The sequence below is a fragment of the Plectropomus leopardus genome, chromosome 15, assembly GCF_026936395.1.
Source record: "Plectropomus leopardus strain MGB_pleo_1.0 chromosome 15, ASM2693639v1, whole genome shotgun sequence".
Classification (NCBI taxonomy): Eukaryota; Metazoa; Chordata; class Actinopteri; order Perciformes; family Serranidae; genus Plectropomus; species Plectropomus leopardus.
In genome coordinates, this window is record NC_142190.1 from 552,058 (window position 1) to 578,287 (window position 26,230).

General features: G+C 40.9%; 6 protein-coding genes across 6 annotated transcripts; 5 read left to right on the plus strand and 1 right to left on the minus strand.

The window, feature by feature from the left end:
- The first annotated feature begins 3,739 nt into the window (after positions 1-3,739).
- On the plus strand, positions 3,740-4,678 carry LOC148187168 (olfactory receptor 52P1-like). The gene has a single exon (XM_088088346.1). The coding sequence runs from the start codon at positions 3,740-3,742 to the stop codon at positions 4,676-4,678; it is 939 nt and encodes a 312-aa protein (XP_087944472.1).
- Positions 4,679-8,516: 3,838 nt separating this feature from the next.
- LOC121952672 (olfactory receptor 8G17-like) lies at positions 8,517-9,467 on the plus strand. Its single transcript, XM_042499474.2, has one exon. The coding sequence runs from the start codon at positions 8,517-8,519 to the stop codon at positions 9,465-9,467; it is 951 nt and encodes a 316-aa protein (XP_042355408.2).
- Positions 9,468-12,636: 3,169 nt separating this feature from the next.
- LOC121952614 (olfactory receptor 8G17-like) lies at positions 12,637-13,581 on the plus strand. The gene has a single exon (XM_042499394.2). The coding sequence runs from the start codon at positions 12,637-12,639 to the stop codon at positions 13,579-13,581; it is 945 nt and encodes a 314-aa protein (XP_042355328.1).
- Positions 13,582-16,786: 3,205 nt separating this feature from the next.
- Positions 16,787-17,731, plus strand: LOC121952276 (putative olfactory receptor 52L2). Its single transcript, XM_042498848.2, has one exon. It carries the CDS (start codon positions 16,787-16,789, stop codon positions 17,729-17,731), a length of 945 nt encoding a protein of 314 aa, XP_042354782.1.
- Positions 17,732-20,970: 3,239 nt separating this feature from the next.
- Positions 20,971-22,965, plus strand: or6at1 (odorant receptor, family 6, subfamily AT, member 1). Its single transcript, XM_088088845.1, has 2 exons — positions 20,971-21,737; positions 22,621-22,965. The coding sequence occupies exons 1-2, from the start codon at positions 21,105-21,107 to the stop codon at positions 22,783-22,785; spliced, it is 798 nt and encodes a 265-aa protein (XP_087944971.1). The 5' UTR covers positions 20,971-21,104; the 3' UTR covers positions 22,786-22,965.
- A 1,918-nt stretch (positions 22,966-24,883) lies between these two features.
- On the minus strand, positions 24,884-26,074 carry LOC121952676 (olfactory receptor 52D1-like). Its single transcript, XM_042499477.2, has one exon. It carries the CDS (start codon positions 25,862-25,864, stop codon positions 24,884-24,886), a length of 981 nt encoding a protein of 326 aa, XP_042355411.2. The 5' UTR covers positions 25,865-26,074.
- Between the last annotated feature and the right edge of the window lie 156 nt (positions 26,075-26,230).

Sequence of the window (26,230 nt, forward strand, 5' to 3'; positions counted from 1 at the left end):
CCTGTAATTTAATTGTTATTCACAACATCTATTGCACGTCTGTCCATCCTGAAGAGGGATCCTCCTCAGTCGCTCTTCATGTGTTTGTGCGTTCGTGTTTTAACTGGAGGTTGTTTTTGCTGTTTGTAATGTGTAAAAGTTCCATTTGTCTGTTTTTGTTAACTGTTGCTACGATGTTTTACACTTCCCTCTCTATTGAAAAAGAGGTTTAAAATCTCAGTAAATCTTTTACCTGGTTAAGGAACATATATTATTAATGTAAATGTTCAGAAAGGTCACGGGGGGAGTTTCCTGTGAGGGCGGCTGAGCTGTGATACAGTTTTATCCAGCAGACTGTGACCACAGAGCCATCGGGCACACCCTCCGCTGTGACCGGCTCAGCAGTAAACATGTGATCTGACACGGCTCTCCTCGCCGTGTCACCAGCATCTGTCGCCGTGGTCGAGATCTGACGGACCTTGGGTTGTTGCTGTCGCCGTGATTGTGGCTGCACTCTGGTTGTTATGATTATGGCTGTGACACATTTGTTTGCAAAGGGCGTAACGTTAACTGCATGCAGCGGTTTGACCCGTTTGTGTTGGCTGAGCCTCCAAACCGAAGCTATTTCTAAACTCCTGGAGCCGCACTCGTACAGCCTGCGACCTCAAAGAGCTGCTCCCTGTGATTAAACACCAGAATTATGTAACGCCTGATGCTTATATTACTTATATCGTATTGTGTAATACATTAAAAAAGGACAGCTATTTATATTATAAAGGGCTGTATACAACACTAGGATGATTGTTCATATCATATAGAGGTTTGTATATAAAATTTGGGCAGTGGTTTATGTAGAATGTGAATGTATACAGGGGCAGGATTAAATAACCTGTACCTCTTCCCACTCCTTTTTTAACATGTGATATTTAACACTTTGAAACCAGGCCACCTTGGCTTGGTTTATTTCAAAAACATGGAAAGAAGGAAATTATCAGTTTAAGAAGAAATGACCCAGAAATTTGCAAGAAATTAGAACAGAAGTACAAGAAATACTCCCTAAAAATATGCAAAGAAAGACCTTAAAAAATGTGATATTTTTTCTTTTAAAAGTTAATGACATGGAAAAAAATGCTTAAAATTTTAATATTATTTTATTATTTTCATTTATTTAAAAAATACAGATATATACTTTAAAGTTTTTCTTGAGCTATCACACTCACGAGAGTGAGACAGACAAGGTCACAGTGACCTTTGAGCACCAAAATCCAACCAGTTCATCTTTGAATCCAAGTAGATGTTTGTGCAAAATCTGAAGACACTTCTTCGAAGACATCCTTGAAATATCGCATATGGCCGTACGAACAACCTGAAAACATAAAGCCTACGACCACAGTTGTCACCAGCATGGGGCCTAAATTTCTGGGTGTCAGAGTTGCATAAAACCACTAAGATTTTAGGGTTTAGAGTTGTGTGGACATGTTAACCAGTGTTGTTGAAATGTAAAGTTTCAACATAAAAATGTGCAAATGTAAGATATCCATTGTTTGCAGACAAGTACAATGCCAACATTATTCTGGCGATCGGACTGGGATATCAGAGTTTTCAATTGTACAACTTTGTTGTGAACAGTGAGCCAAAGAGCTGCTGGGAGCTCAGGGGACTACACTGCCCCCTAATGGTCCACCAGTGTCGTCACTGCATTTTCCAGTTACCACAGCAGCCAGTAATGAGTGTTAATGTTTCTGAAACAAATGCAATCATTAATGAGGTCCACCGTGAGCTGCCTCCTAACAAAAACACTTATCCATAGTTTCTTATGGTAATTATCCCTCTGGGAGCAAAGAGAGCAGCCCTGTAATAGATGTTTATCAGGGCTCAGAGGATAACGCTGATTATAGGTGTTAATGAAAGCTCCTGGGAGCTACAGATACTCACTTCACCGTCAATGCATGATGAAACTTTCAAACTTACTAAGTGTTCGTCCACAGCTAGCAAAAACTCAGCAACTACAGGTCTGATTTTGATGAAATGTGCTGTGGACATTCATGGACCAAACAATTCACGTGAACTCTCTTAAAATATCATTTTCCATTCACACATAGAGACATAATCTAATAGATAGACTACCGTGAAACTTTACAGAGGACACAAAATCTTTTGGCTTTCTATGACTTTTTGTCAGTAAAACATGGTATGGCCCTTCTGTCCAGGTACTTCCGGTTTGAGGCTGTGTTAATGACATTTACGATATTCGTGTGCCACTAACTTTGTGGTGACGCTATGGGGAAAACTCTTTCCTGACAATGACAAAGAACTGGTCTGTAAACAAATGGTTTTGTGGAAGAACTTGACAGAACTCTGACTTTAGACTCATCCATTGCAGTAACAGTTTCTGTCCGACTCCTCTCAACAGCTGGATTGTGGTTTGTCATGGTTGTCAAAATTTAACAATACACACGGAAATATAGATTTCACACATGAACACTTCGTATATATGGATGTAACAGTGTCTAGCTGAAAAGCCAACGACGACAGTCGGACTGGACAGCGGGACCACGAGGCCTCTGGCAGCTAGCCCAAATACCAACAGAATTAGCAAGAAACTTTTCATTTAAAAACACGTCCTTCTGGATATAAAATGTCATCACATTATCTTTTCATCCTATTACACATTTGTGTGCAGTTTCGTCATGATTAGTGTATGAATTCTGGAGTTCTGGCCAAAAACATGTTTGGTGAGGTCACACTGACCTTTGACCTTCAACCACCAAATTCCAGCCTTTTCATCTTTGAGTCCAAGCAAACATTTATACCAAATTTGAAGAAATTCCCTCAATGAATCAGACAGTCAAGTTCACTCTGACTTTTGACCACCAAATTCTAATCAGTTTATTGCTGAGTCCAAGCAGACGTTCGTGCCAAATTTGAAGTATTTCCCTCAGGACATGCTTTAACTGTTGCTGTTATGTTTAAAGGACATGCGGATGCACAACCCGACAACACAGTGCCTCCAGCCGCAGCTATCAGCGGTGTGAAGGCATGAAAAACATGAGCCACAGCACCATTAAATCTGCTGAATATTTATACTCCCTGGAGGATGAACCCTGGTTGCCACTCAGAGGCCAAAATGTTAACCATCTCATAATAATTTAGGCCTCTTGCCAAGAAGTTGGCTTCACGTTAACGCTCCCCAGTTTTAACTGAGAGCATGACGCTTCTACTAACTCCCCCCTCATCCCCCGCTGATCCTCAGATCCATATTTCCTTTCTGAAATACTGAAAAATTTGATTATTTATGCAATACATTGATTTTTGAAGCTCAATGCTCGTACTACCCAAGCTCTAGAATTATAAACTGACTGACATGTTTAGCGGTCCTGTGGCTGGAACATCGTCTGTGTTGTGCGTATATTATTCTTAATGTTACATCAGGTATTGAAGGTGAAGTGATTCCCCTGATGGTAAAATCATGTTGATAAAGTCAGAGATCTTCATTGCTGCTGATGAATGCTGACTGCATGCAGAGATGACTGAAGACTGATGAACCTCAGTCACTGAGCAGGTGCTGCTGTTACGAACATCAAACATCTCTGATTAGAAAAATGCATTTTCAGAGACTCTAAATATATGCAAAGATGTTTAAATGTGAATGTGTTGTTGTCAGTGTTTCTTTGTGTGTAACTAATCTCAAGTCTTAACATAACTTCGATTGCCAAGACTTCATCCAAACTGCATATTGTACTTTAGTCATTTCAGGTCGATGGAAAACTACACCTACAACAGCCCCACACTGCAGCTGGAGGGATTTAAGGTCACAAAGGACACCATGTACCTGATCTTTTCCTCGTTCCTTATCTCCTACATTCTTATAATGGTTTTGAATATTGGCATCACGGTTCTAATTATCACTGACAAAACCCTTCACGAGCCCATGTATCTCCTTTTTTGCAACCTGTCGGTCAGTGACATCGTTGGAAGTACTCATATTGTGCCTCGTTTGATTCGGGATATCTTGCTGCCGCCCTCTGAGCGTCTCATCACTTATTATGAGTGTGTGGTCCAAGCTTTCATCACACAGTTGTTCGGCACCACGTCCCACACCGTGCTCATGATTATGGCGTTTGACAGATACGTGGCCATCTGTGACCCGCTGCGTTATCCTTCAATAATGACCAACAGGATGGTGATCAAGCTGACGGCGTCCGCCTGGGGAGTGGCGTTTGTTTTGGTCGGGATTCTGCTGGGTTTGACCATACGGCTGAACCGGTGCAGGACTCTGATCACAAACCCTTACTGTGACAACGCCTCGCTGTTTAAGCTGTCCTGTGAGAGCGTGTTCATTAATAACGTGTACGGCCTCACCTTCACCGTGGTCCTGCTCACCTCCTCCATGGGCAGCATGGCTCTGACTTATGCCAAGATTGCAGTAGTCTGTCTGATGAGTAAGAACAAGTCTTTGAACAGCAAAGCTCTGAAAACCTGCAGCACTCATCTGGTTGTGTATCTGATTATGCTCATCAGTGGATTTATCGTCATCCTGCTGCATCGCTTCCCTCAGTACTCAGACCAAAGGAAGCTCTCTGCCATCCTGTTTGTCATGGTCCCCGGTACCCTCAACCCCATCATTTATGGTGTGCAGTCTAAAGAAATAAGAAAATTCTTTTTTGAAATATTTATTTCCAAAAAGTGTTTGCCATAGTGTAACAAATACATTTCTACTGCTTATTCCACAAATTATTCAATTCAGTTCAATTTATTATTTGTCCTAGAGGGCAATTTGTGTTGCAGCAAGTGTGAAAACAAGGGAGGAACACATAAAGCACCAACAAGATGACACCGAAACAAACAACAGTTGACATTAATCTGTATTCAGGGTGACTTGCACCTGTGCAGTCAAGCTCCACACGACCAGATTAATAAGAGTCCGCCATAGAGCGTTGAAAATGACTAACAGCTCCTGATGACGTAAACCATTTCCAGTGTGGTATAAACCACCATTAAAAGGTCGTGACAGTCACAACAATGCAGCATCAGGACCGTAGCCATGAAGGCCGATCCCACAGTAGAGCTCAGAAGTACAATATGTACTGTTACTGTCACCTTCTCATCAACATCATCAACATTACAGTTCCAATGTGTATTTCTACTGTCACCCAATCGTTGTCACCAACATCATCAATACTGCAACGTGCACTGTTACTGTCACCCTCACGTCTGCATCATCAATACTACTATTGAACTGTGATATAAACCATGAACACTGAATTGATACAATCGCGCAATGAAACCTTGTTTTTGCTTAAAGTTCTGTACTTTATAAATATGTAGATAAATGAGTGTAACTAAATATGTGGTGACTGTAAAGCATTCTGAGACATTCACCAACATTTTTGGATACAGAACCCAAGCGGAGCATGATATCGTAATGAGATAATCAATGTTATTCACTTCATCTGCCAGTAATCAATAGTCCTTAAATCAAAGTCGTAGCCATTAAATCAAAGTCACTGTTATTTAATCAAAGTCATGGTTATTAATTCAAAGTAGATTTTACACAAAACTTTTAGCCACAGTAGTGATGTGGCTCTTGGTATGTTAATCTTGGTCTGAGCTCTTATTTTGTTTGTAGGTTTAAGCTTGAGTTTTTAGTCAGTTTTGACTACATATTTGTACACATGTTCACGTGTTGTTGTATTTGGACAATGTGAGTAAAGCACTTTGAAATAGTGTCTTGTATGAATTGTGCAGTATTAGTTGTGTTGTTGTCTTGTTGGTCAGCCAGTCAGCTCATTGGTCCATACATAAAAATCTCAACAACCATTGGACGGATTACCATGAAGTTCTGTACAAACATTCAGTGTCAGTCCTACTGACTGGTCATCTGATTTTTTTAGCGCCACCATCGGGTGGACAGTTATGATTTCAATTTAAATGGCTTGACAACTACAAGATATATTGCCTCTTAATGCGTTACATTGTTTTTCCCCACAGGAAGAACTATGACATCATTGGTTATCCTGATTTTTCCCTCTAGCACCATAACCAGGTTGAATTCAGATTTTTTCCTGGTGTCTGATCAAATCCTTGAAAATCTAGCGGCATTGCCATCATCTTCAGCTGTACCTTGTGTTTGATGCTTATGGTTAACACTATACCCACCAAACATCAGCATGTTAGCATTATCTTTGAGAATATGGCAGCATGCTGTTAGCAGTGGTTGAAAGCACTGCTGTGCAGAAGTACAGCTTTTCAGAGCCAATAGCACGGCTGCAGACTCAGAAACAGGCCATTCAATTCCAAAATTAAGACAAATCTCTGCAAAGAACTACAAAATACTTAGTTGCATAAATATACATCCCTTCTGAGACAGTATGTCATAGTGTCAGGGAAAATGCAGAAAGTTAAGGAAACAGAAGTTTTAATTCATTGATTTACTAGAGAGATGAAGCTTAAAGGTGGCATTCAAAACCGGCAGCAGGTCTGACAGGTTTTAAGTTCACACTTGATGACTCTCAAACTCGTCAGATCGCTGTACTGGTCACACTAGTCAGCACGCCGCCATAAAATCAGGAGTCTTGAAGTCATTGTGGCTTTCAAACGACATGAATGAGGATCATCAGGGAGTCACTTTAAAGTCTTTCACCAGAAGGAGTCCCAGATAAGCGTGTCTTACAATCCCTTTGTGGTCAGGAAGACAGGAAGTGGACCAGGTTAAGTAGAGAGGGGTTGATGAGGGAAGTGAAAACAGGTGAGCATGTGAATGAAGACGTTGGCTGAAAAGTCTGAGGGCATCTGGTGGACAGGTGGGGAATAGCAACTAACAATGTCTGAGGAAGTGGGATATGTGTCTGAACAAAGGGGCAGCACCTGACACAGAGGTGGATCCACCTTTTGGAAGAAACAGTCTTGACTACTTTTGAAAAGACCTTCATGAGCTTTCCAAACAGCAGGTTTTCCCTTTCTTTGTTGCAAAACTGCTCAAGCTTTGTCAGGTTGTACTGGGATCAGGAGTGAACAGCCTTTTTTTAAAAAGGGATACCTGGCAGTTTTTAACCAGCTTTGTATCATAATAATGTGTGAATAAGGCATCTACTGGTGAAATACTAATTTTAGTGAAATTTTTGATGTCTGGGTCCTTCAATTGTGCCATAACATGCAAAGTAAAGACAGTAAAATAAAGAATTAATATAGTAGTCTAACATCAAGTAACAAGATTGTGGTCCTCTCTTTTAATACTGATTTTAGTTGATTTGTGTCTAATAAACCTTGGACTGGATCCCTAAATTCACTCATTGTGCGTTGTTCCCACTCTGTCTAACTGATTTATATTTAACTGAAACAGATGTCCAAGGAGTCTTCAGAAACTGCTGTTTAGACTGTTAAGTTGTGCTGTCTTAAAATTCACGTATCGTAAATTTAAGTTAAAGTGTGTCTCTGATGTTTCCAGTTAAAACTTTAAGTCACGGTATGGTCTTATAATGTACGCCATGTACGAAAGTGTCTTAAAATAAAAGGCTGAACTTCAGGATCTCCGGATATGGGCGAGCCTGTCTTGCTTCTTCCAAATATGCCACATTTTAAAAGTCTACAATCCAATTTTTTTATCTAACTGATGCAACTATTTACTCTAATTTACTCTTTGTCTCCTTTTCATTCATGGTGAGAGTAGCCAAAGACTTTTTGTCAGAAGGCAGGAAATAAAGTTTTGGACACACAAAATTTTGGTAGGGGAAGGCCTGCAGTCCCTCCTTTTGATTTGTGTCCCTCCGGCATGGGGCCGCGAAGTGTCCCTTATTTTTCCAAGACGAGTGAATATTCTTAAACTGTTTTTGTACTCACTGCAAGATTTTTTTGCCTATCTTTCCATATGCCAAATAACCTCACCTATATTGTGGTGTTCTTTTAGTGTTGTTTAGCATGGACACCATGAAACTAACAACCACAGTGTTAGTTAATGAAGATACAGAATGAAGTAATGGTGGAAGCGATGACTGAATAAGGTGACTCAAACTGTTTTTCTGCTCACTCTTGGATGTGAAGGCCGTCCCAGTTGCTTCAATGTTGCATCACACACTATCCAAGGCAGGCGAATTCCCTAAAGTTAAAATCACATCTACAAAACACTCACGCAAAGAGCATCTTTTCCAGGGTTGGTGGGTATTACAGAGAACTGAGAGAAACAACAGCTGGAACCAGAGGCCCTCAAGGAAGGTATCACTGACCTACAAGCAACTGTTTCTCCACGTTACTTTTTTATATAATTTCTGATCTGAAAAAAAAGTAATAACATTATCTTCGTCAGCTTTCATTATTACAAAAATGATTCGTGGAACATGCTTATTGGAGGAAATTACGCTTGTCTTCAGAAAAAAAGAAATGTGCAATGCATAACTGTTGACCATTTTATCTGGTAAGATTATGAAAAGCTCAGAGTTTCTGTTAGTTTATGTATAAAGCACTGCTGTCTGCAGAAATGTATCTCTGTCACCTGAACGTTACCTGTGATTTCGACATCACTGTTTTCTTGTTTCAGGCTGATGGAAAATTTCACCTACAACAGCTTCACTCTCCAGCTGGAGGGGCTGAATGTCTCAGAGGACTCTGTCCACCCTCTCTTTCTCTTCTTCTTTTTCTCCTACATCTTTATAATGCTTATGAATGCAGGCATTGCTGTTCTGATTTTCACGGACAAGAGCCTCCATCAGCCCATGTATCTCTTTTTCTGCAACCTCACATTTAATGACATACTCGGAAACTCGATCATGGTTCCTCGTCTGCTGATTGACATGTTGAGGCCTCCCTCCGAGCGCCTCATCAGTTATTACGAATGTTTGGTCCAAGCTTTCACCACGCACATGTTCGGCACCACGTCCCACACCGTGCTCATGATTATGGCGTTTGACAGATACGTGGCCATCTGTGACCCGCTGCGTTACCCTTCAATAATGACCAACAGGATGGTGATCAAGCTGACGGCGTCCGCCTGGGGAGTGGCGTTTGTTTTGGTCGGGATTCTGCTGGGTTTGACCATACGGCTGAACCGGTGCAGGACTCTGATCACAAACCCTTACTGTGACAACGCCTCGCTGTTTAAACTGTCCTGTGAGAGCGTGTTCATTAATAATGTTTACGGCCTCACCTTCACCGTCGTCCTGTTCACAGCTTCTATCGGCACGATGGTCCTCACCTACACTAAGATCACAGTCGTCTGTCTCACCAGTAAGAACAAGTCTTTGAACAGCAAAGCTCTGAAGACCTGCAGCACTCACCTGCTTGTGTATCTGATTATGGTGTTTAATGGGATGTCTATTATTACACTTCACCGCTTCCCTCAGTACTCTGACTACAGAAAACTCTGCACCATTTTGTTTCACATCATTCCTGGAAGTCTAAACCCCATCATTTATGGCCTGCAGTCCAAAGAGGTAAATAAGTTTTTGTCAAAGTGCTGTAAGTCCAAGAAGGTTTTGCCATCATTAAAAAAGTAGTTTCTAGGCGTTTGTATAGAAAATGATATCAACACAAAAAACATTTATCATCATGCATGCCCCAATACATATTCTTGTGTTTGTCTTTAAAAGTGCTCGCTTTAAAAGATAAATTCTCTGGATGTTTTCTTATTTCAAATTTCTAGGAATTATTAGGAAAATGCACTTTATTGCATCCATCTTTTAAAAATATATATAGATATATCAGTTATAATATCCATACCTTACTTACTGTCTTATCTATTTTGTTACAGTTCTGTGCTGAACTTCTCCTCTTTTCTTGAAATAAAATGTACAAACCATTTCTGAGATTAATGCTCTTCAAATTTATTAAAAATGAAGTATATGACAACAAAATTACAGAAAGCTTTGATAAGTTTTTTTTTTAATCCATAAATCTCAAGTTTTATCCAAATATAAAAACAAATGACCTTTTCCTAAAAATGCATCATACATGTAGAGGACAGTATTTGTTAAATTACCATGGAGCCCAATTATGGAAGTTGAATTTGTTAACTGATTCAATGTCGAAATACAAAAAGGAACTTTGATGTAGTTTGTGGCTTTTGCATATCTGCATAGTATTGCTTTATATAATGTTTTTCTTTCTTTTCAGTAGTGATGATCAGCTGCGGGAAATGTATTTATATTATTATTATTATTATTATTATTATTATTATTATTATATCAGCTGAGAAACCCCCCCAAAAAACATCACAGTGTATTAGAGTACTCCATATGAACTGGGAATAGAGTGTATTATCTTTGCTGTGTTTGTCTAGCAGGGAGCTGAAATATTCATGTAAATAAATCAAATAAATAAGTTATAGGGCTAATTGTTACCTTTTATACTTTATAGGATAATGTTTTTGTAAAACCGTAACAATCACAAGGCACTACCATCAGTAATTATTTAAAGATGCAACTAGAGCGACACGTGACGACTCGGGATGAACAGATAATTTGTAATTTTACAGTTTCTGGACGTGATAAACGGGGTGAAAGTCCTACTGGTTATTTTCAAAGAAAACCTGCCTTACGAAAGGAAGACAGGTTTTCTTTGAAATGAACTATAAAATAAATATAAAACACAGCCATTTAAGTTTGGTTGTCCTTTCTATGAGCAAAAATAAAAACTTACCTGAAGTGTGAGGTGGAAATATGGAGGACAGCAGGACATCAAGAGACATCACGGTCCTCTCCATGTCTAAGAAGTAAATACAATAAATCAACCAACAGCTCATTAACTTTATCATTCGGAGGTTTTAACTTTGACGGCGTCAAACACACTCGAAGTACACAGAAACATCGACTGCTAATGCTAATGCTGTTAGCATGCTAACACGCTAATCCTGGTTTGCATCAAAGCTTTTATGAACTAAATCAAACTGTTACGCTATTAAAATACACACACACACACACACACACACACACACACACACACACGTATCTACCTGCTGCGGATTACATCAAGTCCTCTAACAGGTGAAATTACTCTCTGTTGATCAAAGATACATCTGCTAACACACTGACAGCTCAGTGTCTTTAGCATGCTAATCGCGATTAGCATCAAAACTTTTACAAACTACATCAAATTGGCGCAGTATCAAAATATACACACACATATTTATCATCTGTAGATTACATTAAGTCCCTAAACAGGATTTTTACGCTCTGTTAACAGAAGACGTGGACAAATATCTGCTAGCATCAAATATGTTCACGAAGCTAACTATATCCAGCTAACTAGCTAACGTTATCTCTAAAATGTGACTAATATTTGGGTATAAAACAGTAAAAAAAAGTACTTTCACATCCTGAACAGAGTTCCTGAGGGACTCCACACTCACCTGACCCAACAAAGACACCATGCTGCCAGTGAAACCAGTTCAAACCGGGTCTGACGGCGCAGACTGGTCAGTCAGTCTATTGCTGGTTTGATGTTTTACACCGGCCATGTTAGCAGTCTAATTAAAAATAAAGTGGAAAATTAAAGTGATTGACTCTGTGAACAGTTTTTGTCCTTTTAGTCTCCATAAGGTGTCAGAGACATAAAACAGCATCATAATAGAGCTTGTTGATCAAAAAAAAAGAGCCAGAGGAGGATCCCCCACACCCCCGATATTAAGACCCTAATGTCCCAAAATCATTGAAATATACCAAAATTCAAGTCACATATCCTAAAATCTAGAAACATCCTAAATTCTGAGAAATATTGCAAAAATCCAAAAAAATGTCCTAAAATCTGAGAAATTTCTGAAAATCCTAGAAACGTCCTTAAATCTTAAAAATGTCCTAAAATCTAAGAAAAAAGAAAAAAGTTTAATTTTTAGTTTTAACGATATATCTGTATTTGGCTAGTTGCAAACTAGTCAGTCATATTTGTATTTTCTTAAACATGTTAACGAAACAGGACTGGCAGATCTCTGAACTTTATTATTGGTAAAATCCTCTTAGTCATGATCAACTTAAGTCAGATTTACTTGATTTCCTGAAGTTGCAAACACTTGAGAAAGAACAAGGTAATTCTACATGTCATTTTTAAGTTGTAACAACTTCACAAAATTCAGCAAATACAGATACATTTTAATTAAACTCAAAAATTAGATTTAATCTGTCATCTTACTGATGGAAAATAAATTGTCTCATGCACATGTGATTATTGGACTTTACTGGAATACATCCATAAAATAAAAGAGGGGAAATCATTTTATCGAGTTTATTTAGTATTATTCTTTGTAAACAAACGATTCCACCGTAGCAACATGTCATTGTGCATTTTTTGTTTTTCCATCCTGCTGTTTTTCACATCGTTCAAAAGGTGTGTCCGTCTACCTGATGTGAAAGCATCGATCCACCACGATTACATAATGTTGCATCTTAAATCATCTGTGTTTATGGCTCCCCTGACAGTAAAACTACGACTATATAAAACTGCAGTGGAAGAGAAGGTCTTCTTTGGTAGATGATCCGTCAGCCGACAGACGGAGAGGCAGAAGACTCACAGCAGGTATGACAGCAGGATTTTGGATAACAAAGTCTTTTCCTAACAGTGTTTTTCTGGCTTTCATCTTTTGTTGAACGTCATTATTTGGTATATATTATCCTGTTTGGTTTTTTTTTAGCTATGAAGTCTTTGAGTGTATCAGACATTTCTTGTTTCAGGCTGATGGAAAACTGCACCTACAACAGCTTCACTCTCCGGCTGGAGGGGCTGAACGTCTCAGAGGACTCTGTCCACCCTCTCTTTCTCTTCTTCTTTTTCTCCTACATTATCATAATGCTTATCAACGCAGGCATTGCTGTTCTGGTTTTTATTGACAAAAACCTCCATCAGCCCATGTATCTCCTCTTCTGCAACCTGCCGGTCAATGACATAGTCGGAAACTCGATCATGGTTCCTCGTCTGCTGATTGACATGTTGAGGCCTCCCTCCGAGCGCCTCATCAGTTATTACGAATGTTTGGTCCAAGCTTTTAGCACGCACATGTTCGGCACCACGTCCCACACCGTGCTCATGATTATGGCGTTTGACAGATACGTGGCCATCTGTGACCCGCTGCGTTACCCTTCAATAATGACCAACAAGACGCTCATCAAGCTGACGGCGTCCGCCTGGGGAGTGGCGTTTGTTTGTGTCGGGATTCTGCTGGGTTTGACCATACGGCTGAACCGGTGCAGGACTCTGATCACAAACCCTTTCTGTGACAACGCCTCGCTGTTTAAACTGTCCAATGAGAGTGCGTTTATTAATAATGTTTACGGCCTCACCTTCACCGTCGTCCTGTTCACAGCTTCTATCGGCTCGATGGTCCTCACCTACACTAAGATCACAGTCGTCTGTCTCACCAGTAAGAACAAGTCTTTGAACAGCAAAGCTCTGAAGACCTGCAGCACTCACCTGGTTGTGTATCTGATTATGCTCATCAGTGGATTTATTGTCATTATTCTGCATCGCTTCCCTCAGTACTCAGACTACAGGAAACTTTGTGCCATCCTGTTTCATATCATCCCTGGAAGCCTAAACCCCATCATCTATGGCGTGCAGTCTGCAGAAATCTGCAAATCCTTGTCAAAATTATTCCGATCCAAACCAGTTCTGCCCTTATTCTGAGATTTGAAAGACAAAGCATTTACGCATTGTGAAAAATAATGAAATGTAAGTTAAAATGCTTCTTTTGTCAACCATTTGAAACCTACATATGCATACACCAATTTTAAGTTTTATTTGTTTGTTTTTTTATCTTTGAGAACTTTTTTCTTTTGATTTCATGTTTTTTGTGTATGTTGTAGAGGGTCTTTTACAAAAAAAACCATTTAAATTACAAATTGTAACACAGCAATACAGGAAGAACGCCTTTAGCAAGGCACTATAGGTGAGAATCAGGGTGCACACTGGACAGGTTACCTGTCTATCACAGGGCTGACACTGTTTTCCTGAAATATGGCACAAGCAAAAACTGGAAAAGCAATTAGGCAGCGGACTTGTTACCATTTTCAATAGAACATGTAAACATATGTCATGCTTTACGGGACAGGAGCACAATACCGTGAGATATAAGCCATATGACTAAACAATACATAGAGAGAGCGGGAGGAGATAGAGAGATATTGCAAAAACAATAATAATAATTGCAAGACAAAGGAGTAAAGAGGCTCCGGAGAAGTAGCCGAGTTATTGATATTCAGTAACAGGACATGAATGTTTGCAGACGAGGAGAGAGAGAGGAGCTCGGCGTATCATAGGAGGTCCGCCAGCAGACTAAGCCTATATTAGCCTCACTGGGGGCTGGTCCAAGACAAGCCTGAGCCAGCCCTAACCATAAACCTTATCAAAAAAGAAAGTCTCAACTCTACTCTTAAATGTGGCAAGACACAAGGAGACAAGAGCTCAGTGTATCCTTAGAAATCTGCCGGCAGAGTAGGCCTATATAAGCCTCACTAAGGGCTGGTCTAAGGCAAACCTGAGCCAGCCCTAGCTATGAGATTTATTAAAGAAGACAGTCCAAACTCTTAAATGCAGGAAGAGAGTGGGAGAGAGAAGGAGAAAGAAACTCAGTGTATCACAGAAAGACTCAGCCTACGTCAGCCTAACTAGGGGCTGGTTCAAGGCGAGCCTGAGCCAGCCCTAACTAAAAGCTCTATCAAAGAGTTCAAGCCTCCTTGAACCAAACTGGAAGATGGTTCCACAAAAGAGGAGCGTGGTAATTGAAGGCTCTGGCTCCCACCCTACTTTGAATTATGTAGTTTGTCCAAATTCTGTTGCTTGACCACTTTACCAGGCATAATAACACAGCGTGAACCCCAGGGGATGGTGCCGCCGTCTGAAAAAAAATAAAAATGGCTTGAAATCCACATTATATTCTCTGTAAAGGCCAGTTTTTGTTACTTCTGTCCCAACTTCTTTTGAAACATGTTACAGCATCAAATTCAGAATGAGTGTATATTTACAAAAAACAATAAAGTTTATTAGTTTGAAAGTGAAATATCTGGTCTCTGTACTGTATTCAAGTAAATATTGGTCAAAAAGTATTTAAAAATCACTGCATTCTGTGTTCATTTGCATTTAACACAGCGTCCTAACTTTTTGGAACTGAGGATATAAACTCATGATGAAAGCGTGCACGGACGCCTCAGCTTTTCTCTCCCCCTACATGTAATTTATATGTATGAATTCAGATTTTATGAGTTGTTGGGATGATGGTTTTATTGTTTTTAATGTTCCTTTGAATCTATTCTCTTTGTACCTCTCCCAGGAATTACACATACTGTAAATGTCATTGTACAGCTTCGTTGCATTTTTTTATTTTTCCATTTATTTCTTTATAATATTACTGTGATTCTGCATCTTGGAAACGTGGGCTCCCCCTGCCGGAAAAACTGGTGTTAAAATAAAAAAATAAAAAAATGTTATAATCGGAGTCCTATTTTGACTATTTAAAAAATGTTCCAGTTCAATAATTTGGTGTTGAGGCTCTCGGGGGCTCACTGTGTTACAGTAGAACATGTCAGGCTGAATAATAACACCACACGAGGCGTTACGGAGAGTTACACAACATGCTGAAGCTTGTTTACGATGACATAATGTTTGTCGGAGGTTTTCCCAGAAAGAGACGCGCCGATAAAACAGACAGGACTGTTTGCAGAGGGCCTGCAGGGGAGCGCTGCACTGATGCTTTTCTCACTTTACATTCAGTGATTTCTTCATGCAGCTCAGTTCAGCTGCAAACACACTGTTAGAGGGCAACTAGGCAACTTATCAAGGTTTTATTGTAAACTGAATCAAATGAGAAGGTGAACGTTCACACAGATTTAAACAGGTACAAAGATCCGTTTATTCAGCTGTTTGTTTTGGAGCATCTGGATTCTGCAGCTGATTGTGAACGTCTGATGGCGCCGAGCTGAAGCGCTGTTCAACATGTTTATGCTGTTTTTCTTTCAACATGAATTCTGTTGATGCATCAGTAATTTACAGTTAACTTTATGGAGTACACTTCAGTGCCACCTCTGTGATTTATTTTTGCACCTCCTGAAAAAATTACACAGCTTCCGTTACACATAATTATCTTTTTTTTTTTTAAAATTAACTGTATTTTTTGTTTAATATAATAACTAAGAATATAATATTGTTATATGGAGTGAAATTTTGCACACTGTTAATAATGATTCAGAGGGAATATCAATATTTTTGCATTCTATCTTTACATTGTAAAAAAAAAGCTATAAGATATTCTTTTATTCTATATAGTATGTTTTTATATTTTATTTTTGTTTTTGTTTTCTATTTTGGCTCATAAAATTAAATTGCTTAACTTTTACATATTAACATTTTTGCACATCTTGCAAAGATTCAAAGTTTGTCAATCTATTATTATGCACTAAACTTTTGCACATCCTGCAAAAAAATGACAATTTTGTCATTTTAAAACAGTGAGTTTTAACATATTTGTCATCTTTTGTAAATGACCCATTTTAATGTAATTTCTGTATATTACTGTATATTACTGTCTCACAGGAAACTTTTGCACATCACTTTTTCTGCACAACCTGCAAAAATGTTGTTTTGTCATTCTAAAACTGTATTTTGGTATTTCTGTATTATAAACTATTAATATAATATAATTTTTTCATATTTTTATCACAGTTTTTGAGTGTTGGTCTTTTTCATAAACTGTTGAGATTGAAAGGTTGAAAAGCAACAAGATTCATATCAGATTTCTGATATATTTTTCTTTGGTTGCAGAATTTAAACATCAGTTTGTGCGTTATTAAGTTTATCCCGTACTCTCTCTCTCTCGTTTTATTTCTGCACGGCTCAGATGGAAAACTTGACGTACAACAGCCTGACTCTCCAGCTGGAGGGGTTAAGGGTCAACAAGACGAACAAGTACCCCGTCTTCTTTTTCCTGCTCTCGGCGTACGTCTTCATCCTGACCGCCAACGTGGGCATTCTGATCCTGATCTGGACGGAGCGGAGCCTCCAGCAGCCGATGTATCTCCTCTTCTGTAACCTGTCGGTCAACGACGTCATGGGAAACTCCCTGCTGGTTCCTCGGGTGCTCGCCGACATCCTGGTGCCGCCGTCCGAGCGCCTCATTCACTACTACGAGTGTGTGATGCAGGCGTTCACCACGCACATGTTCGGCACCAACGCTCACACGGTGCTCATGATCATGGCGTTTGACAGATACGTGGCCATCTGCAACCCGCTGCACTACGCCTCCATCATGACCAACAGGATGGTGATCAGGCTGACGGTGTCGGCGTGGGGAGTGGCGTTTGTTCTGGTGGCGGTTCTGCTTGGTCTGACCATCCGGCTGAACCGTTGCAGGACTCTGATCACAAACCCGTACTGCGACAACGCATCACTGTTCAAGCTCTCCTGCGAGAACGTGTTCATCAACAACATCTACGGCCTCACCTTCACCGTTGTGCTGTTCTCGTCCTCCATCGGCAGCATCGTCGTCACCTACTCCAAGATCACCGCCGCCTGTCTGACCAGTAAGAGCAAGTCCCTGAACAGGAAGGCCCTGAAGACCTGCAGCACTCACCTGTGCCTCTACCTGATCATGCTCGTCAGCGGGCTGATCATCATCACCCTCCACCGCTTCCCGCAGTACGCAGAGTACCGCAAGATTTCAGCCATCCTCTTCAACGTCGTCCCCGGCAGCCTGAACCCCGTCATCTACGGCCTGCAGTCACAGGAAATACACAAGTGTCTGTCAAACATGTTCCACCTGAAGAGAGTTATGCCATCATTCTGATCCTGGAAAATGATAAATTAGTCCAGATGCACCGATTGTGAAATTTTGAGCCGATGTTTGTTCATTTTGTTCTTGTTATTTTGCTTCAGGAGAAAAAAGAAACCTTCATTAAAAAATAACTGAACTGTTTTAAAGTCATTCAGTCCTTCATTTTCTTTGAATGAGCACAAATAAAATCAAACACAAGATAACTAGAGCGTAACATGTAGCCGCAGGAGTCCTGACAAAGCGGCAACATGTGACGACTGTTTTGTATCCAGGGTTAGCAGTTAGCACCAGCTGCATGTAAATGAATCCTGGATTAGCTTCATTCACCAGCCAAAATCACAAGTCATCCTTTGATTGGCTGGTAGATTTTGGGATAAGCTCACCATGGTGGCAAGTGGACATATTTCAAACCCCGATTATACAACAAGAAGTTCCAACCAATCAATCAGTTTGCTCGACAAGACATTTAGGACTCAAAATCAGCATGATAGCACATCACTCAAAAGTTCACTGCTCCACTCCTTAACCACTGCACTCAAAAAGATCCAGAAGTGTTCATCAGATGGGTGACGAGGAGGATTTCAGGGTAGTAACATAGTTCACTGAAAACTCGATGTAAAAAACCGTCCACAGTGAGATTAAATTACAGCTCAGCTTGTGAAACGTAACGGCCGACTCGCTGATGGTGTTAAATGAAAATGACCAGATGACAAAAAGCAGCATGAACCAGCATATTCTGAACAGACTCATCATGAACACTGACAAACACAGAAAAAAACAACTAAAAAGCACTCAGTCTAACACTAGGCATGATGGGAAATGTAGGCTAAGTGATTGGGCCTGCAGTGAGACGTTGTTTTTGAGAGGCTGAACTACGGCGGCTGAGAAGGGCCAACGCCATCAAGACGCAGAACGCAGTGAGATAACTGTGAAAAGATGATGCCTCTGTCTCTTTTCATTGATTTGGACTTTTGGAATTTACCTCACTCTGCGTTATTGAAAGCGTTTGTCATCTTCTCATCTTTTTGTCATCTGTTTCTGCACATATGAGTTCATTTATTTGACTGTTTAACTGCAAACAAACTGAAACTTCGATGAAATGTTGAGACTCAGACTGTCAAACTGTTTGAGTTCAACTTTACAGAAACAAGTTAAACAGAAGCACAAAGACACACAAACAGCAGCCGCTAAAGTGAGTTTCTTTGATGAATCTTTAATTAGGAGATTAATGCTCGTTTATAACCACAGAGGAAAGTCCCTCTGGTATTCTCCTGCGGCCCTGTGTACAATTTATATTTTTAATGATGTGACTTTGTGTAATTAACGTTGTTTGGTCTCAAAATAAACTCCACTGTCATCAGAAAAACGCTCAGACGCTCCTGAAAATACAAAATGTGGATGAACTAGACGGAGCGGAGCAAAGATTCACATATTCAGGTATGAATTTCTCTTTTTTGTTGCTGTTTTTGAAAAGGCAGATATGGAAAAAGATATGTTTTATGGTGTGCAGGTGTGAAGCTTTATTAACTCTTTGAAACCTGATTCAGTGAAAAAGACATTTAGCAACTTGGCAAGAAATGTCTTACAAATTTAAGAAATTAGCTTTAGAAATAAGTGTTTTTGCTTCTTCTCAGGTTTTTTTATTTTCTAATTTTAAACAAACGTCTTGCGTTTATTTTGGCTCTGTCTAGCTGAGTTGCTCGTTACCTTCTTCATATGTTTTTAAAAGAATTCAAAATCATTTGCTCAGGTTTTAAAGGGTTGATTTTTCTAAACATATGAATATTTTTTCATTTTTTGATTTAGTAACTTGCGTTAAATTCTGTGCAGACGGAGTCACATCCGAAGCTCTTCTTTTTGCAGATGAGTTTTTCTGCTGTCGCTGTGCGTTTGTCCTCCGTCCGCTGATCCGTGTGTGTGTCCTCTGAGGACAGATGGAGCTTTTCCCGCTTGATATTTCAGCTGAAAGCCCTCGAGGTCTGTGAGTGTTTCTCTGCTGCTCCTCTTCAGCTGCTCGTCATGCGCTTTTATGTTTTCAGGATGTGTGATCAGATTTAACAGAAATGTGTTTTCAGTTCAAAACGGGAGGAAAGAAATGTTGTTTCATAGACGATAATGTCTAGAAATTATGTTAAAGTTAGTAGTTAGTTTAAATTTGTGATCTGTAAAATCTTTTTTTCAGAGCTTCATTGTGTTTTTTGCCGTCATTCGTCTCAGTTCTTGTTTTTTTTCCAGCTTTATTTATTTTGCACGAAGGCTCGAAATTAAATGCTCTGAATGTACAGTGTCGTAGCTGTTAGCTACATCCTGGCTTTTATTTTGTTATATTTAATACAGAAAATGAATGATTCAGAGTGGAGGCGGCAGGTTTTGAGGTGTTGGATGTGTTGGACTCCAGGATGAACGCAGCAGCTTCAGATTTGTGGTGAATTCTCTGCAGATCGTCTGTGTGCTCTGTCACATACAGATCCTTAACGTGTTTTATGGATTTAAATGATTTTTTAAGTATTTTTTAAATTATTTATACTAATTGGGAAGCACTTTATGCTTAAGCTTGAATGGTGCTACATAAATAAAGATCATTATCATTACAGTTATATTTATATTACTATAGTTTAAACTTAAGCTTATCTTACTTAAAAAAACGAGTGAACTGAATGCCTTGATCCAGTTCACCAAATATAACTCTTAGTTTGATTTGTATTTATTTTACATCTAATTATTGAGTTAAGTCAAGTTGTATTCACTTAATTTTGTGAAATTGATGCAACTTAAACATTTCGAGTGAATTAACTTGTTTCTTCTAATTGATAGAAACTTCAGATTTTCAGAGAGATTGACTGGTAAATGGAAAGTTTCGCCCTCTGGTTCAGTTTACAGAAGTTCTCATATATTGTACAGTGCGGGTTGATTGTAGGGAAGTCGTCGGCAGGACGTCGTCGGCAGTCCTGCACCGCAACATTTTATCATTTTGTTTATAAAAAATGTAATTCAAGTGGTATTAGTAGAAGCAGTGTCTTACTTAAATGCAACACGTCTTAAATAATACTCTCTGACATCACTCCAGATTCACACCTGCCGCTGTCGACCAATCAGAGAGGCTCTGTTAACGGCACCTGGGAGTCTGATGGCGTCACCTTCTTCATCATTCAGGGCCTCGCCAGCCTCGGCGAGAAAAGGATGATCCTTTTTGTCATCCTGCTTCTGGGTTACATCATCATCCTGGGAGGAAACAGCATGATCATCTTAGTGGTACAAAATAAAACCCTCCACCAAGTTTATAAAACGTAATTTTCAATCTGACTGACATGAAATATTTAACATCGTAATTGCTGCGGCTGTGTTTCTCCTGCAGGCTTTGACTGATTCGAAGCTAAACTCTCCGATGTTCTTCTTCCTCTACAACCTCTCCTTCGTGGACATCCTCTTCACCACCACCACCATCCCCAAAATGCTCTCCGGCCTCCTGACGGATGTGAACACCATCTCCGTCCCCGGCTGTTTCTTCCAGATGCATTTTTTTGTTCAGTTGGGAGTTACTGCCTACGCTATCCTGACTGTCATGGCGTACGACCGCTACGTGGCCATCTGCGACCCTCTGCGCTACACCGCCGTCATGACTCGGCCCGTCCGGCTGCTCCTCGTTGCAGGAGCCTGGAGTTTTGCCGCCTTCTGCACGCTGCCGGCCACTTCCATGAGCTGGCGGCAGGTTTACTGCGGCCCCAATGTAGTGAGGAATGGTTGGTGCGACCTGTCAGCCGTGAGGCGCCTGGCGTGTGGTGACACCACCATACATAACATTGTGTCCATTTCTTTCGCCATACTGGCCCTGCTGACAACAGGAGTCCTCATCCTCACTTCCTACATCCTGATTGGAGTTTCAGTGTCGAGGATGGGCGTGGCTCAGAGGCTGAAGGCCTTCGGGACGTGCGCTGCCCACCTGACCGTGGTGACCATCTCTTTTGGCTCGGCCTCGTGTGTTTTCATCTCCTACCGGGTGGGAAAGTTTTCACCAGAGGTACAAGACGAATCATTAGGTCTCAATATTTACCTTTTCCTTTGCTTTAATTTCACATGGGCTAAAAAATGGTCCCTATACGGGATTGTTCAGCCGGCGCTCTCTCTGAACTCGTCAAATAGCCCACTCTGTTAGTGCTTTGGGCGTTCAGGCGTGACACCAAAAGTCACCTTCTGGGTCCGACTGGAATGCGGCTGGTAAGACCTGCTGACCTGCTTTGCTAGTCTGTCTGTACAACATCAGACAGAAACATTTTTCTTATACGCTGGTGGACGGACGGATGGCCCGTGCACATGTGACGCTGAAGGACAGCTTCAGCTTCTACACCTTACCATGTGCCTCTTTTACCGAACCATCCGTGATTTTGTTGCCTAACCTTAACCATCGTGATGGTCGGCATTGATTGCTATGTGCTGTTGTGTAAACATAACAGCGTCATCCCACCACGTGCGTTTGTTGACATGGTAACGGCATCCCTGAGTGTAAACAGCTGATACAGAAGGTGACCTAAAACGTCATCAGCAGACGCAGAAGGTCGCTGACAGAGTGGCTACTGTGACGAGTTGGGATGAGAACATGTTGGGTCCATATTGGCCTCATGCCACTCGCCCACATGGGTGGATTCATCGCCCATTTCGGCAGCCTGAAAATAACCCGTGTGGTTTCACCTCGGTGTCTGACGCAGAAATCAATGTCCAGGCGATGGCATTTGACGAGTTGTAAACTAGAACAGGTTGGCATATTTCACAGAAATTTGACATATTTTAGAGTAACTGTACTGCAGACTGATTCAAAGTGTATCATCATCGGGATCTGCTTCATGTGGGGGAGAAACACCAGATATCCTGAGTGTTCAATGAATCTAAATCTGATTCTGTTTAAGGATCGCGTCATCGTGTCCGTGCTGTTCTCCGCTCTGACACCGCTCCTGAACCCGATGATCTACAGTCTGAGGAACAAAGACCTGCGAGAGGCCATCAGGAGGACTGTGAGCCGGATCAGACCGCCTGCTGTGATTCCCACAAAGGACGTCAACACGGTGACCTGAGCGGTACGGAAACCCTGCGTCACGTCCATTTGTCCATTAAAGACTGTGCTGTGTTCAGAAAAGACGTGCTCAGTCTCCGGGAGAAAACGTTGGAACAGATACGTCATATCTGTACGTTTCATGTGTGTCATGTTAAAAAGATTTGTTCTTTAGCAGGAATGAAGCACAACACAAAGTCATGAAGGTAATTTAAATGTCAAAGTGCAATAAAAATATTTTGTCCCAATAAATAATCCTGATCTCAATCTTGATTAAAATAATCCTGATTATCATATTGCCCATAACTGTGCAGCCCTGGACGACAATAATCGTTTTAAAACTCATCTCTTAGAACTGAATTTTCTGCTGTTTGTTTGCATTAAAATTCTGAAAATTAATGAATTTTTGATATTCATGAATAGGACTGGATGTTGGTCAAAAAAATAAGTCAGTTAAAGTAGAAAATAAAAAATGATGCATATTTTTGAAAATTAGATTTTTGTGTGATGAAAGATAATTTTATTAAAATCTGTTAATCTGCAGTTACTTCTCATGGGAGAACTATGATGAAATAAATGCTTGTTTTTCTTTATCAAACGCGTCTCACCTTCATGTGTTCAGCGTTTTTGATCCACAGCTTCAGTCTGTGTCACTCTGAACACATTCAGGCCTCCAGCTGCCAAATTACAGCTAATTAAAGTCTCAGCTCAGTTCGCCCTCAGTCTGCAGTCAGAGAGCTACAGAGAGTCTGCAGATTTATCAGCGTTAACTAACAGTTATTCAGCTTATTCAGCTATTCCTGTTCATTAGGGACGGGGCTTAGTTTAGTTTAGTTTAGTTAGGGGTTTAGTTTTTAGGTATTTTTTTGTCACTCGAGTCCATAATTTCCTGTGATTCCTGACAGGATTCCCTGCTGCAGCCTCTCTGTGTCTCTGAGCTTTGTGCAGGTCTTTAGTTTCACGAGCTGCAGCTGCTCGCTCTGCAAACACCTGCAGCCTGTCTCATCATACACCTGTTTTCTCCGTGTTTTATTCTCCACAGACACAAACATGTTTTAAACTGCTGCTTCCTGCATGTTTTTCTCTGAATTAAAGACCTTCTGTCACACACTCATCCTTGTGGTAGCCTTTGAGTCGGGTTGAGAGGCATTTTGTTGTTCTAGGAAAGAAACGGCAGCTTTATTTGTGCAGCATATTTAATACACAGAATATTCAGGGCTTTACAGAGTGACAATACAAAACATATTAATGGATACAGATTTAAAGGATTACTTAAAGAATAAAAGGTCAAATTAATTACAAAATGATTTACAAATAAAAAAAAATCAAAAAGTAGAAAAAAAGAAAAAAAAACAAAGGAAGGTTCTGTAAGGTGACTCTGAGTGTAACGAAAGACGCCCATAAATAATAATAAATGTATTAAAGTGGATGTGAGGCTTTGATTTACACAGTTTTTTGGCTAATTTACTATAATACTGGTTATATTTTACACCAGGGATCAATTCCAGCGAGCCGGTGCAACTCGCCGTGTTTGTCAGCAGACTTCTGCGTCTGCATGTTACGCTCTAGGTATCCTTCTGTGTCTGCATGTTACGCTCTAGGTATACTTCTGCGTCTGCGGTTGACGTTCCAAGATGCTGCTACCGTGACACGAGCACAAGGCGTGATGCTGCTGCACGTGGTTATGTTTAGGCAACAACAGCACAAGGCGACCAACGGCGGGACGCCAACAAATACACTTGCTGGCACAGAGGTTAGGATTAGAGGAAGGAGGCACACGGTGAGGCGGAGAAATAAAACATCACATTCAAACGGGAAGAGAACACCAGACTCCTGCATGAAAGTCTGTGTTTGTTGGGTCCATCTGCTCTATAGGCGCCCTAGCGCACCATATATCATGTTGCTACTCGTTCTTTGTGACATTAATTATGTAACTCTACATTAAGGATTCAACTTTACAGTAATTCCGTAACTTTACTTTGAGGATTCAGCTTTACATTAATTACATCATTCATAGGATATCATTCTCCTAAAATTGTTCACGTTGAGGAAAATTGTGCATCAAACTCGACGTCCTCGGCTGATGAGACTTTTATTAAGACGTGTTGCAGATTCAGGCATTATTTATGGAAACCTTTTTGAACTTCGGTGGTTTTGTTCTTGTGAAACACGCTGATGATCTTCTGTCGGAGCTCATTACACTGCAGCCCATAGATGACGGGGTTCAGGGCCGGGGGGATGACGTAGAATAGGACGGACGCCACTTTCCCGTTTTCCGCCCACTCAATCCGGCGGTGAAAGATCAAGGGCATGAAGCACGCCACCAACATGATGATGTACACAGCCAGGTGGGTGGCGCAGGTCTGCAGCGCCCGGCTGTTCAGCACCTGGTTCTTGTTGTTAAAAAGCAGCGCGGCGATCCTCAGGTAGGTGAGCGTGAGGCTGGCGAGGGAGGAGCCCAGGATGACCACGGCGACGCCAAGGCCGTAGATGTGGTTAATGAGGAGATTTTCACAGGACAGCTTGAACAAGGAGGCGTTGTCGCAGAAAGGGTTAAATATAGCACGCCTGCAGCGCGACAGGCGGATGGTGAGACCCATGAGGACGGCGACAATGACGAGGGGTGCCACCCATGCGCCCACCGACAGCTTCACCAGCATCCTGGTAGTTATGATGGTGGCGTACCGCAGGGGGTTGCAGATGGCCACGTAGCGGTCGAAGGCCATGATCATGAGGACCGTGTGAGAGGTGCCGGCGATAAAGTGGGCGCAGAACGCCTGAACGACGCAGTCAATGTAGTAAACGTAGCGCTGCGTCATGGGAACCAAAATGTCGCTCAGTAAGCGAGGGATGATGGTCGTCGCTCCGAACGCATCGTTAATGCTCATATTGCAGAAGAGCAGGTACATGGGCTGCTGGAGGCTCCTCTCCATGAAGATCAGGACCACCAGGCCGAGGTTGGACACCATGATGAAGACGTAGATGAGGAGGAGGAGGACGAAGACGGGGACAGAGGACTGGGGGCTGACCTTTAACCCTTCAATGGATATTATATCCATGTTGAAAGTTTCATTCTCCATCCTGCAGAGGATCACAGACATTCAGTCAGCACTGATATCAAACCTGATCAGGATCTTTCATCAGCTGGTTCGAGCTTTGCAACAAAGAGCCTGAAACAGACCTCTGCCGGGTTTAATTTGGATTCTTACACTTGATTTACTTTCATGGTTAATGTCAGCTCATCAGAATCACACTAACATTTATTACCAAGTGATTTGCCTCAATGTTTGGCGCATAATATACAATAAACATACCAGGACGTAAAAACTCATTCTGCTGCATGCACACGGACACATTTTTAAAGTATTATACACCTAAACATGTAAAAGAGTCGCACTATCGTCACATACGCTCAATTTGCACATTTGCTCTCCTGTGAACTTTTGAACATCTCTGCACAAAACTGT